The sequence below is a fragment of the Erpetoichthys calabaricus genome, chromosome 1 (genome assembly GCF_900747795.2).
Source record: "Erpetoichthys calabaricus chromosome 1, fErpCal1.3, whole genome shotgun sequence".
NCBI lineage: Eukaryota > Metazoa > Chordata > Cladistia > Polypteriformes > Polypteridae > Erpetoichthys > Erpetoichthys calabaricus.
The window spans coordinates 182,346,241-182,360,974 of record NC_041394.2 but is presented as its reverse complement, the minus strand read 5'-3'; the positions used below and the strand labels follow the sequence as shown (position 1 = coordinate 182,360,974).

Here is a 14,734-nt window from a genome sequence, read left to right as displayed (position 1 = left end):
TTAAGTATGGCGATAAGACAAGTGACAAATTATATGTTAAATAAAATTAACCTATGGAACCTCGAATTATTTTAGGAAAATTAGAACAGATAAGCCAAAGGTATTTTGCCCAAAAGCAAATAGAATATCAATGACTGACATGTCTGAATGGTAACATGGAAGTTCATTCTGTTCTAACATTTTGTGTTTAAACATCTCTTTCTTGCAGGTGGGGTCAACTCAATTGTGATGGCACTACAGAAGCCTCGCTCAAAGAAAATACTAAAAAGTATGTGTTTTTTTGTAAAATGCTACAGCAGCATTAATTTTTTTTAACGGTCAAATTTAAAAGTAATATGAAAATACTTTAAAATATCACCAAATCGTACTCGTAGCTAATTGTAACACCTACTGATTTGCGTTAATTCACAGCCTCCGCATGCGCGTTTTTGCAATCGCTTGTTCAATAAGCGACATAGGAGCAGGGACGCGGCAGTTACTTTTTCAGGTAAGCGTTTTAAAGAAGTAAAAATATTTTAGCCTTTACCATATTTTACATACCGTATGTTTTATACTTAGAAAAATCAATAATAAATGAATGATAAATCGAATACGTGCGGCTTCTTTAGCGAGTTTAAACTTTACAAAGTGTCTTTGAAAAGATGCTGACCAAAGGTGGAACTTATAAATACTGCTTTTTAGAAATAAACTTAAGCTTCTTCTTATCTTAAATTTCTCAAAATATGCAACCATTTAAGGCAGTAGATTGCATGAAAAGGTGTATAAAATAGGCCTCTACTATTAATTTTTGACAGTGGCAAAAAATGCCAACGTTTTTTGAGGAGTCAAAGCTTTCGTGTAGCCCAAGAAAACGAATGCATAAAGCCACGCCCACGACCTACAGCTCTAGTTTTGCGCCGCAAAAACACTGCTAAATGAAGAACGGCATAATAATAAATTATTAATATTTAATAATAATAATATTATAATAAAGAATCGGCCAGATAAGTTAAATGAGCTCAATTGTCCCGATTGACCCTTGGTATGACGTCACAAAGTGCCGTTTAAGCGCAGTTAACTCCACTAGTTTATGGGGAGTTAGCGGAGTGGGCTTTTCACACATAGTGGGTGATCATGGTCATGCGCAGTATGGGTGATTGGCGGCATTTCGGACAAATAGCAAAAATCAGGCTGCAAACTACATGGAGGAAATATTTCAAGAGTACCGCAGATACGTACAATTCTGTAATTGATGTCAATTTAAGGCTATCAAAGGAACTACATTGGACCACTCATTATAAACATAAATTGTATAATTCATTTGTTCAGCAAATTACAGCATGCTGTGGCATCACCGTTTAACCGTGATTTAATTGCCAGTAGCCGGTCGCTAATGGGTGACTGAACAAGCTAGCTGTTCGTTTACAAATTACCGTATATTCCTCAGCGTCAAGATCTGCTTTCGCAACCCAACACTGCGATCTTTAAAAAGCAGCAGAGGTAAAATAAATGTGTTAGGGCGTATCTATGTAGTCCTTGTTAATTTGTAGAGAACTGAGGGAAGAATTGCTTAAATACATACAAAATGGGCTTGGCTTGTTTGGAAATAATCAAAGACTGCCATAATGTATTGTAGACGCCTTTCAAAATAACATTTTTATGTGCATTGCTTTTTCGCTGGTAGTCGAAGAAAAAACTGTATGTGATGTCACTGTTATTTGTTGGCCAGTGAAGTTTGCTACACCGTTCTCTCTCTGACACACCAGCACCGAGTGCTTTCAGCCAACGAGTTATTTGGAAGTAGTGTGTCATGATGCGCAACCGGGGCTCCATTATTACTTACACCACTATGATGGCTCACCGTGACTGCTGTTTTTATCTTTAGCCGAGTCAGAAGTTTTCTTTATTTTAAGTAATTCCCGTGTGTATTTGGTTTGTTATAATATTCATTTGTTTATTAAGTTTCTGTAAAAAGCCTAGCTTTCCGCTTGGAACAAAGATCTATGAATCATATTCAATATAAAATCCAGACTCTTAGACATTAGATGACATAAAAACTAACTTTTTTTAGTTTCATATCCATTAAAGTGTAACAGTAATGTATTGCAAGAATGTAAAATGTTTAATTTTTTTGTAAGCATTTCATGTGTATGAAACTTTAACATTGCTTAAAATATTTAATATAAATACAGTCGTTTTAATTTAGGTGCTGATTTTATTATTTTTATATTCAAATGTTTTCACCATTTTTTTTCTTCCATTCTTACAAAACCACAAACTAACCTCAGGTTTTACTTTTGTAAAATAAAGAGTAGTTGTGTTAATTTTTATCTTGCACCAGATGCTTATAGTGTATAATTAGCTTCAGTGAGTTTAAGGAGGGATGATGGCTATAACCCCAGGTTTTATAGTTTGCAAATCAATTTAAAGTGGAGTTTCCCTTTTTACTTAATCAGTAGCAGTCTATATCAGTGGTAAACTATTTCAGTTCTAGAGAGCTCTTGTGACTACAAGTTTTTGCCCCAACCAGGATCAGAAATGGCAAATCATTTTACTGCTAATTGATCTCATGGTACCCCCCCCCCCCCCCCCCATTCTGTATTTGTAAAAGAGCAGCTGTATGAGATTCACATTTTTCCATATTCTAAGTTCTTAACACTCTCTTGCAATTTTTTTCCCCGGTGTCAGTTGTACCCTTAGCTACACAATAATGACATTTAACAATAAATGGAAGACAACCGGGGAAATGACAGATAATTGTGTCACTTCCAAATTTGGGTTTGCTATTTTTTTTTAAACGTAGTAGGCATTTTATGTATGTTGTAAAGAGATAATTTATTGTATTTGTTTAATCTTGGTTTTTAAGGTTCTTGTTATCTTCATCATTATGATTTTCATTCTGCTTTTCTAGGTGTTCTGGTTATTTAAGCTATCATTTCCTAGTGACCATGTTCATGGGACTGACATTGAAGTAGTTGCAACCCTTCAGCTACTCTTGTCTTTCCCGTTAGTTGTCATAATGTAAAGGATCAAACTCCACAGAAAGGTGAATTGATAAGACAATGGGGGAAAAAAAGTTAAGGCCTTAACATTGTCACAGAAGGACCAATATATCTTAGGAACTTTTAAATCTCACATGAGTCCTCTCTTTTCTAAATGCAGAAACGGGGGTTGAGATCAGTTATTTAAACAATAAGATCAGTTAGAGGTAAAATAACTTGCTGGTGGTGAGGGGACAACAGACACAGGAGTCCTCCAGTATTAGGATTTTAAGTAAAAAATGGTGAGTTAATTGCCAAGGCAACCTTTTGCTTCTATAGTTGTTGTGTGCATTTTCTTTTTTAAGCATTTGTATTGCTGGCTGGGTACCTTTTTCAGAAGTACAATCTGTATTGCCTGTTAAAGAAACTGTTGCAGTAATCGAGCAGTTATTGCACCTCATTGTTCTATTAACATTATGCTTATTGATGTCTTAACTTGTTTATATGCTTAATTTCAAATAACATTTTCCAATCCACTTAACTCTCCAGGGGCCTCATGCATAACACCGTGCGTAGAACTCACACTATATCATGGCATAAGCACAAAAGCAGGAATGTGCGTACGCACAAAAAAATCCGGATGCAGGAATCTGTACGTACGCAAACTTCCACGTTCTTCCGCTACATAAATTCTGATCAGAGTGAAAAGTAATGCACGCGCCTTCTGTCCCACCCCAACTCCTCCCAGAATTACACCTCTTTGAATATGCAAATCAATATAAATAGCCCTTAAGATCAGCCTTCTGTGAAAAGACAATGGGAAAAGCACAGGGGAAAATATAAGTATTTCAGCGAATACCAAATGGAGGCAAAGGAAAAACGTATTATTTGTTGGTTTAAACAGTGGTATAATCAACAAAATGAAGTTGGTCAAGTGACAGAGTGTCGGAGAAACTTGAAAGCTCAAGTTCACAAAGTCGCACAGTGCCCAAAATAAAAAAATCACATGTCAAAGTCGCCGTGAAAAGGCAAGTCGTAGCCCACCGTCTGAGTATCATATGAAAGCTTATTAGGGTACAGACAAAAAAAATAGGCACACAGTGGTGGAAAAAAGCACGAAATGTCATAGTTTATTTTGCCATTAAAGCAGAACATCATAAACTTCATCTTAAAATCGTTTAATTTACTAGTTTCTCAAATCCCTTTGTAACTAAAGTAGCACATTAAATGCTTTGTTCTGTATTTGATCTTCTATGTGCTGTGTGTATGAATCACTACCTGCTTCTTAAATGGGCTTTCTTTTTCTCCAACAGGGCACAGAATCCATTACATTCGTGATATTACAGCTCTCTGAATAATTAAAATACTGAGATGTATGCGTGATATCTTTTTCAGGATGATAGGAGTTAAAGCATGTTATTAAACATGGGAACACGGTGGCACAGTGCTTGTTCATGTCTCATGCAAGAGGCTTGCTGCGCCATGCGTGACCTTCGATGAAATAATTTATTGCAGCAGTACTGTCTTTTTCAAACGTACTAACCTCCAATTCCTGTCCTTACTTTTCTTTCTCCAAATACCCAATCGCCACACAATCGGCTCTGTAATAGACGTGAAGCCATCTGTAAGCTTAGAACGCCGATTCTTCAATACTTTTAAGGAACATTGAAATATCTTCGTAGTACATGTTTAATTATTCTATCCATCTATCCTTCCAGCGTCGCGTCAGTACGAGCAAGAATACAACGCAATGCAGGAACAATCCATGAACTAGCTAGCGCTGCGGCACCGTGTCCTCACATGTTTAATTATTAACAATACAGATTATTTAAATGAAGTTAAAGTTTTATCTGTATAATATAATCAACCTATTTTGCTGCATTTCATCTTAAAAATATCGTCATCATATGTAAATATGCGCTTTATAAAGTGGCGCAGGTTGTGCAATATTATAACTGTATCCCAAGTTTACAGTGAGGTGATTGTACTTATAAGTACAAACAGTTCTACAAGGAGCACTTGATGGACTGATTTAGTGCGTTTATAGTTCTTGAGATGAAACTTTTTCTAAACCGCGAAGTCCGTACAGGAAAGTCTCTGAAATGTTTTGCCGTGGCTCAGGCAGCGTCTGCTTCATGCTATATACCGATAATTCTCTTTCCGATCAGCTGCTGCTGTGATTCCCCACTCAGATACAGTGATATAAATACTCCGAGTGGTGCAGTGAGAGTAATATGGAAAAAGATGATCTGCTGTGGCAACCCTTAACGGGAGCAGCTGAAAGAGGAAGAAGATGCATCGAGAGTAACAACACTAAAGCAGTTATGGTATTTGGAATACTATGGCTATTCCCTGGACCATTATATTGCTGCAGGTTAATTACAATCAGATGTATTACACTAATAAACAATATGCAGTTAGTTTCAGTGTATTTATAAAGCTGCGTCAGGAATGTGGGTCTAAGAAAGAAAGGGTGACCACACAGGAACAGTAGCACTGCTTTGACACTGGGTGCCGCCAGTCTGCAAAACCGAGCGGAGAAATTGCGCACACCAGGGCATGAGGTACCGTGGAAATGTGTGTGGCTTTACGCCAAGTTTAGGTTTTATACATCGCGATTTGAGCGTGGAAATGTTCGTACGCAACATTTCTGTGCGTATGCACCGTTTATACATGAGGCCCCAGGAAGGTGGAGGTGTGGGTTATGAGGGATTGGACGGGAGCTTATCCTGGAAGCACTGGACACAAGGCAAGAACCAATAACGGCCAATTTGGAATTACTAATTAATGTTTTTCAGGGATGTGTAAGGGAAACCCATGTAGACAGAGAAGATGTAAATTCTACCAGGGCAGTAGCTAAGACCAGGATTTAATTCTAGACTGGCTAATATCTAAGGAAGCAGTTTGTAACTACAGTATGACATACTTTATCTCTTACTTTGTAATGTTGCTATTGTGTTTCTTGTTAGCTTATAAATGTTGTAGCCAACCACCTCTATTTCTTGTATGGCTTTTTTTTTTTTTTTTTTTTTTTTTTGTTACTAATAGGACCGGTCAACTCCCTTTTTCCAAAAATCCTTCTGCAATTGTTGCAAAAGGTTGATTAATTGAATGTGTCAGTCTGGCCCAGTATCCTACTGCTCCTGGGTCTTGCATTAAAAGTCAAGTATGGTCATTGTCCGTATGTTGTTCCCACATTCTGTTTGCCATTATATTCCACATCTCAAAGATGCACAAACAACATGAAGTTAATATGTTTATTTAAATTACTCAATGAATAAGTGTGCTATGTGTGGTGTCCTTGTTCCTGGTCTACTGCTGCTTGATGCTTTTTGCCTTATTTTGCCAGGATAAACTTTGTCCCGTTTGTGGTGTGAGCCTATATTAGAATAGTAGGATTTGAAAATAAGCGATAAATGTGCATTTAATATGTAAAATACATTTCCTAGAATTGTTTTTTATGAATGAAATTTTATATGTATGTATGTGTATATATGTGTGTATAATTTTTTGTTAACTTGTGCCATAATCCACCCACAGTGTTGGCCATGAGGCATTCACAGAGCTGTTCACAGGCTGCTTCTCTGGCCACAGTTAGAGTGAAGAGGAGAATATGCCACTTGCAGCACCAAGAAAAAAAGCAGGGGAGTTTCTGCATAGCAAAAAACTGCATTCTTGTGTCATCTGATAGGATGCTGGAAGTCCGGGCCTTTTACAGACTGCTAGGTAAAGTCATTTGATTTAACTTTCCCATAGGCTGAATGAATAAACTTGTACTGCTCATGATTATTTTGTTATGATTTTGTTTACATATCTTTGTTTTTATTTTTTAAGTGTGATTATTTGTTGTATTAAATTCAGTTTCAAGAACCACATCTTGCATAGCAGTGTTTCTCTAACAAGCTGTTGACCACATATATTGTAATTCTGTACTATATTGATTTTATTTAATTACATTTTACTTTGTAATTGAAATTTACTATGTTGCACAAATTTCTATTGATCACTATTATTCAAGTCTTGGATAACAATTTCTTCACATGTCAGTGCTAGCATTGGTTTTGCTTCTTGTTCCAGACTGGAAGATAATCCAGGATTTTTTGCGATCAGATGTGTGCTGCAGAATATCAGACAAGGTACTGGCTTGCTTAGTGATATTTATTTCAGTCATTTTCTTTATTTTTGTGGAATCTTTCATAGTGAACACCACCAAATGCTTCACAAAGCATGTTTACTACAAATCAAGGGGTTGTAAACACCAATGAAATTACAGTATACAATAGATCATTAGAATGTGTGGTAAACTAGTTAGAATTTGTAGAACTATTAAGGACAACCATTCACCTTTTAAAGCATATTCCATATACTGCATCTACAATTCCCCCTGAGTGAAGAAATATTTTCAAACATTTAGTGCAAGAGTTTCTCACAAAAGGGAAAGAGAGAACATCAGTTATTATACTCTATACTGCTTCAATGGAGGTTAAATTTGTGGTGGGTCAAGGTTTGTGTTTGTTATGGTGATGTTGAGATGGATCAACAGATGTCAGGGGCAGAAAATTCTCCTAAAATTGGCATTTGTAAAACCTGCTGTCTACAGGAGAAACAATCCAGATATGTTCAAATCCAAATTTACAAAGCAATCTTACTCTTATAAGCATTTTATCACATTTAAGTATGTAAATGATCATATGGTATTATGAATTCTCACATTTTATACCTTAATTAGCATACTGTACAGTAATCCCTCCTCCATCGCGGGGGTTGCGTTCCAGAGCCACCCGCGAAACAGGAAAATCCGCGAAGTAGAAACCATATGTTTATATGGTTATTTTTAGAATGTCATGCTTGGGTCACAGATTTGCGCAGAAACACAGGAGGTTGTAGAGAGACAGGAACGTTATTCAAACACTGCAAACAAACATTTGTCTCTTTTTCAAAAGTTTAAACTGTGCTCCATGACAAGACAGAGATGACAGTTCTGTCTCACAATTAAAAGAATGCAAACATATCTTCCTTTTCAAAGGAGTGCAAAGCAAGCAGTCAAAAAAAAAATCAATAGGGCTTTTTGGCTTTTAAGTATGCGAAGCACCGCCGGTACAAAGCTGTTGAAGGCGGCAGCTCACACCCCCTCTGTCAGGAGCAGGAAGAGAGAGAGAGAGAGACAGATAAAAAAAATCAATACGTGCCCTTTGAGCTTTTAAGTATGCGAAGCTCCGTGCAGCATGTCCTTCAGGAAGCAGCTGCACACAGCCCCCCTGCTCACACCCCCCTACGTCAGCGCAAGAGAGAGAGAGAGAGAGAGAGGGAGAGAGAAAGTAAGCTGGATAGCTTCTCAGCCATCTGCCAATAGCGTCCCTTGTATGAAATCAACTGGGCAAACCAACTGAGGAAGCATGTACCAGAAATTAAAAGACCTATTGTCCGCAGAAACCCGCGAAGCAGCGAAAAATCTGCGATATATATTTAAATATGCTTACATATAAAATCCGCGATGGAGTGAAGCCGCGAAAGGCGAAGCGCGATATAGCGAGGGATCACTGTATATAAATTATAACTGCTTGAACAATGGTAGCACAGGAAGCACCAGGTATTGTGAGCCAAAATGGCATTTGGTATATTTCAGTAACAACATGAAATAACTTTCACAGTGTAGTGATAATAATAAAGTTTTTATATAATAAAAAAAAAAAAAAAAAATCATAATAAAAGCACAGGTTGTAATGCTGCAGATCCACTGGTCAAGTGCCACAAGGCATGAAGACTTAAACCCAAAATCTATTGTTAAGTACCATCACAGAAGAAAGATTATACAGCTCCTGAAGATTACATTAGGTGGAGGCATTAACTTGTGGTTGTCAACACGCATTATCACATTTGGTGATGTAAGGTGTGTGGTTTTTTTAAAATAATATTGTAAAAGCTATAAGCGGAACGTCTTCATTGATACCAGTAGAGCAGTTTTGTCCAGAGTCTGCATGTGTTTTCAGATTTTGTGAAACAGAAAATTCTCAGTGGTTTGCTTTAAAACATAGAATTATATGAACTTGCCTGCAAATCCTTTAAAAGGAGAGTGTGCTTTCTAGGAATAATGAGAGGTATAGACAAATAGTTTTCTACTGAACAAAAATGGTTCGCTTGTGGTTCCCCTTAAATGTTTAAGAGGACTTGGTAGACATGACAGGGGAACTGGAGCAGGTGGTACTCTTTAAACAGACTTCCAAAATGAAGCTGTTTTAGGAGGACTGATGCAAAAACACTTAGTCATTGTGTCTGGCTATATATAGAAGCATTTTCATGGTTGGAGACAGTAAAATGTTTTACTTTTTGGTATTTGTCAAACAGATGCTAAGAGAGCCAAGTCCTGGCTTCATCTTTTTGGAAAGTCCTACTTTTCAAAACCTTTTTAATTCAGCACATTACATGAAGCACAAGCCATTAGTGATTCATGTTGGTAAGCAAGCTTTGTATTAAGTACAATCTGCAAGTGCAGTTTCCATTAACACTAGAGTTACCAGAGCCTACAAAAAAACTCGTAGATCCGGCCCACCTTAAATCGCTTCTTAAATCCGTTCACACCTCTCCGCCAGCATCTTTTGTCCTCTAAATGTGCTGATAAAGACAAGCAGCCGGCTATTCCATCCCCCTCCAACTCAGAACGTGCACGAACTTTTCCCAGCTCATGCCTTGATTGATTATCTGGGAGTAAAGTGGAGTTTTAGAGTGGAAATAATAGATCGTTATTTGGAACACACACATTTCATGCGTGTTCCGTTTCTACAGTAATCTGTGTAAACACATTGTTAAAACAAACTTTTTCATATTTTAGTAATAAATGTTACAAAATGTAGGCATAAACTATAGAATGTGTAAAGCCCGAGTTGCAAAGATCAAATAAACATTTTCACAAAAGCTTCAAGGACGATACACCAGTTTCTGTGGCGTAGTGCGCTAAGATTTACCTCTCGGAGCGCAGCAGCTTTGCCATGCTTCGCAGACTTGAGTTTGATTCCCCGCTGGGGGTAAAGTGTTGTTTTTTTTTGTTTTTTTTTTTTTCTTTTTAACCTCAAACGGACATAAAATGTATAAATTGGTATGCACTGTCAGTTAATGAGATCGTTATATTTTCATGTGGGATGCTCCTTTAAAAATATTTTTTAAGAATTGAGACTGCAATTAACATGAACAACTGTCCTTATAACTTATTTTTAAGATCCATAACACACAGACAGACAGACAGAGCACTGCGTAATAGAGAGACAGACAGGCAGAGATATATAAATAAACAGGGAAGCCACATGTACTGAAAGAAAAAAAAAAGATCAACATGTGCGTTGTTCCTGCTGCACTGAATAAGCTCACGGGGCTCTAACATCACCCCCCCCCCCCATCTGACTCTAAGTAACAGCACAAGTACAGACGCAAACCAAGTGTAATCAAGAGTCCCGGTTCGATCCCCACTCACTCCTATATTTACCGTTTTCAGTAGTAAGCTGCTGTTTTTGTTAATATTATACAGTACACACATGCACTTCGTTTGCATTTGTTGGAATAGGTTTTTGGATAGGTCAATTTATCAGTTCAAGAATAAAAGCAGCCAGCCATCCTTGGCCTTTTTTTTATTTATTTATTTATTTATATATATATATATATATATATATATATATATATATATATATATATATATATAATTATAGAAAACACTCTGGTGTAGAATTAAGTTTGGTCTTCTCAGATTTTGCTTGTTGTGGAGAACTCTGTTATAAGCAATACAAAGGATGTTAGAAAATATTAAATGTTTCTTAAATTTTAGTTTAGGAAGCTAGCTTTTGGTAACATTTGAACTTGGGGGTTATACCTTTTGCAGAATGTCAACGATTAACTAAACACTGTGTTTTAAATTGGAAATTTTTACATAAGGAAGGGAATTGGGATATGGAATACTAATCTTATAATAGACAGAATCCACTAGATTGTGTAATACTAGTAGAAATTAAGGATTACATTCTATAAACTGTTCTTTTTTTGTGGAATGCATAACCATTTTTATCATGATGGTGCATATAGGATGCGAGAAATTTCTCAAATTTTCATACGTGTGAACTGCGTGCACAATTGTGTAGGAGCAAGTCCAAGATGAACTAATAATGCAAACTAGATTAAGATAGCATTGGTTCTTTAGTTGGTATAAATTATATAATACAGAAGATGTCAATGGAAAATTAAAATCCTAACTGTTTTGTATTGGTATAATATATTACTCTACTTTCCTCTTTTGTATTATGTATCCTTTGACAGAATGCCTCAAATCTCACAGATATACCACTGTTTAGAAGGTATTGTTCCATATAACATTTTAAATAATGTATTAATAATATTCATAAATAATTATGCAAAGTATATTTGAATATTGGCAACCATACAACCTGATAAATGCTGATGTGTAGTTTCAGGCGGCACACAGACTTGTTAGTTATTTAAAATGTCTCTAGTTAAGTCCTCATTTTTGTAGGACTCCACTTTTTTCAGAACAGGCTGCATGCCTGTCTCAATATGACTGCTGAGCTGTGCTCTTCATTGTGTTGTCCTTTTCAGTTCATGGTGTGTGAGATGCTCCTTCATCAGTTGGTATGAGAGAAAGAGAGAGGGAGGGGTAAAGCAAGCAAGTTTATAGATTCTGTGACCAAACCCTACAGCCAGTAGGGTGTCATGGTACTTAAAGGCTTCAGGCAACTTTAGACCAATGGGAACACACAATACCTTTCACACCTGCCCCCAAAACCATTTGCTGTGCTGATGTTTGCCAGCTAGGCAGTCTGGCTTTCCTGTGGGGGTTGATTGAGAGAGCCCTGCAGAGAATCACTTGCCAGACTGGTTTGAGGCACTTCCCCCAACCCTGTCATAAAAATTACAAAGAGACTCAGTCCTAAAAGGGGGTAGGGGTATTTAACCATACAAATAAAGACACAAAATATTTATCAACTTATATGCAGTGTTTGCAAATTCTAGTTTTGTGGGGAAATAAACAAATATTTATCTCTTATAGTGTTTATTTTTCATCTTATTATTATTTAATTTTTTTTTTTTTGTATTTGGAGCATCATTGAAATCATGGCCGGAAAAAAAGGTACTTGCACCATGATGCCAGTGATTTTCTTCAGTCAGACATCCTAACATTTTCACTGTTTTCCAACTGTTATAGATTGGCATTAAGGAGGTGCTCTCTGACTATTTAATGAGAAACATTGTAGTTTTTTGCTGGTGAGGAATTTTTCTGGACTTCAGAGCCATGAGATTGATCCATTAAGCAAAAATTCTTTTTTTCTTTGTGTGGAAGAATTGAGACCAACCAGGTGGCACTTTAAAGACAGACGACAGTAGAGCAAGCACCAACCTGGTCACAGCCGAATTCAAAGGAGCCGGGGCTGTACTAGCTTTATTTATATGGTACAAAATACAGAAGTCTTATTCTTTTGGCCCACTTACTGAGCAGTCAAATGGCTTACACTGCTACAAAAGTTTTTCTTTAGTAAAAATCCAGAGTGATGAGTCATGCAGATAGTGCTATCCCCAAGTCTCCAGTTAGCTTCAGGTTTTAAGTCATAATGATAACATTCAAGCAAGTTAAGTCGAGTAGCTGGCTTTATTCAAGCAAGTCAAGTTATAGTTGAGAAGACTTGAGAGTAAAAGTGTTTACATTTTCTACTATCTGCAATTTAAACTAGTTATGAAAATGTGAATTTTATTATATATATATATATACACACACATCTAAGCTAAGAATAGTTTTTTTCAGAGAAAATTTATTCTCAAGAAATAAGTGACTTGTATATAAAAGTTTTTTGCATAAATACTTTGATATACTATTGATTTCTACAGTGTCCACAAGTACTCTGTGTCTAATACAGTATTTAAATAAAATTACATTTTGAAAGACTGTCACTTGTAAGTATCCATCCATTCATCCATCCATCCATCCATCTTCCAAACTCACTATGCCCAGAATAGGGTCGTAGGAAAGCTGTAGCTTATCTCAACAGGCATAGGGCACAAGGCAGGAACAATCCCTTGACAGGATACCGGTCTATCACAGTACCAACAGACACACATTAGGGTCAGTTTAGCATGACCAATCCAGTTGTGCTTTTGGACTGTGTGAGGGAGCCCACATGGGCTTGCAGAGCACATGTAAACTCCATGAAGTGGGATGCAGGACATGAACCCTGTTCTCCTTACTGCAAGGCAGCAGCACTACCAGTGTGTTGCCCACTTCAGAGTATACTTGCATTATCAACTGTCATTTCAATTTTTTTTTATATAATTTTGCATATTTAAATATTCATAAACTCGTCATCTTGTAGAATGCATTGAACTTGTAGAAAATAGTTTGTTCACTAATTTGTGAACAGTGTGGCTGCATTATCGCCTCTCCATGACTAAACACCTGCCTAACCCAGTAACTGGAAGGAGGAAGGCACTACTTGTATTCTCACTGCCACTTTGAACAATGAGGGAGAGTCTGTGGACAGTTCCTACAATCACAGATACCCATATAGTAGTTCAGCTAAACTAAAGCACTTCAACTTTCAGCTTTGCATTTTATTGAATGATGCAAAGAGCTGTGACTCCTACTGCCCTCACTTGAGTCATATTCATCATTTTAAACGCGATCATCTCTAGTAAACAAAAGTATATAGAAATAACAACAAAGGTAGTTATAAAATGTTAAATAAAACAATCTACCTCTCAAAAATGTAATAAGATGCCAACTGTTGATTTTAATTTCACACCCTTGGCAGTGTTTAGCTTGTGTAGTATTTGTTTTTAGTTGCCAATATTCTCTCATAAAATAAATCAAAGTTGCCACATTACAATGAAACCGCACAAGGGTCGTGAGTGTGAGAACTCCACATTGTCACTTGCCCATTGCATTAGTTACAGAAATCTTAACTTGGATATCTTGGTTTATGTTTGGCCATAACATCAGCAGCCTTGTGTTACACCTATGGGACATCACTTACTGTATGATAAAGCATTTATACTGCTCTTCTCTGCAACATCCCCTTTGTGTGACTTCGCAGCAGGACTGGGCCTTGCTTGGATCGGCACTCCAGAGATGGGAAACCAAGTATACACTGGATCGCAGTGTCGCCCCCTGAGTAGAATAAGTGACTTGAGTCTATGTGGAGAAATTGTGGAGTGGGTTTAGATGGAGCAGTGTGAAACAGGATTGGTAAAGATGACATCCAGTCGAGGAGACGCACAACGGTTTCCAGTTACTCATCAGTCACGATATTTGAGGTCTTCTCTCAAGCAAGTACAACTGTCTTTATGAATCTTGAAATGATAAAGTTTGAAGGTGTTGTACAGGTGACTATTTTTTTTTTTTGACTCTGATATTGTGGACAACCTTTTCATTCTTTATAATCTGCAGTAAATTGAAAATATTCAAATTGCCAAACCTCGGTGCTTGTTGCCGTCCAGCACGTGGATTATTCATGATGACTGTGCTTGGAATATATTAACAGAATATAAATTGAAAAGAATGCAATTTAAAAAATAATTGGTATGCTATAACGTGAGAATGCAAGTCATTTATCTTAAGTCAGAGTTAAAGTTAGGTCCATAAATATTTGGACAGACGACTTTTTTCTAATATTGGTTCTGTACATTACCACAATGAATTTTAAATGAAACAACTCAGATGCAGTTGAAGTGCAGACTTTCAGATTTAATTCAGTGGGGTGAACAAAACAATTGCATAAAAATGTGAG

At 36.8% G+C, this 14,734-nt stretch overlaps 1 protein-coding gene across 1 annotated transcript in view; it reads left to right on the top strand.

Annotated features, from left to right (window-relative positions):
* Window positions 1-414: 414 nt before the first annotated feature.
* Window positions 415-14,734, top strand: part of LOC114646318 (speedy protein A-like) — a 67,400-nt gene continuing 53,080 nt past the window's right edge. The window contains exons 1-3 of the mRNA XM_051930856.1: window positions 415-487; window positions 6,501-6,686; window positions 7,038-7,096. Of these exons, the coding sequence (XP_051786816.1) occupies window positions 6,509-6,686; window positions 7,038-7,096 (237 nt within the window). The 5' untranslated portion in view covers window positions 415-487; window positions 6,501-6,508. The remainder of the gene's footprint in view (window positions 488-6,500; window positions 6,687-7,037; window positions 7,097-14,734) is intronic.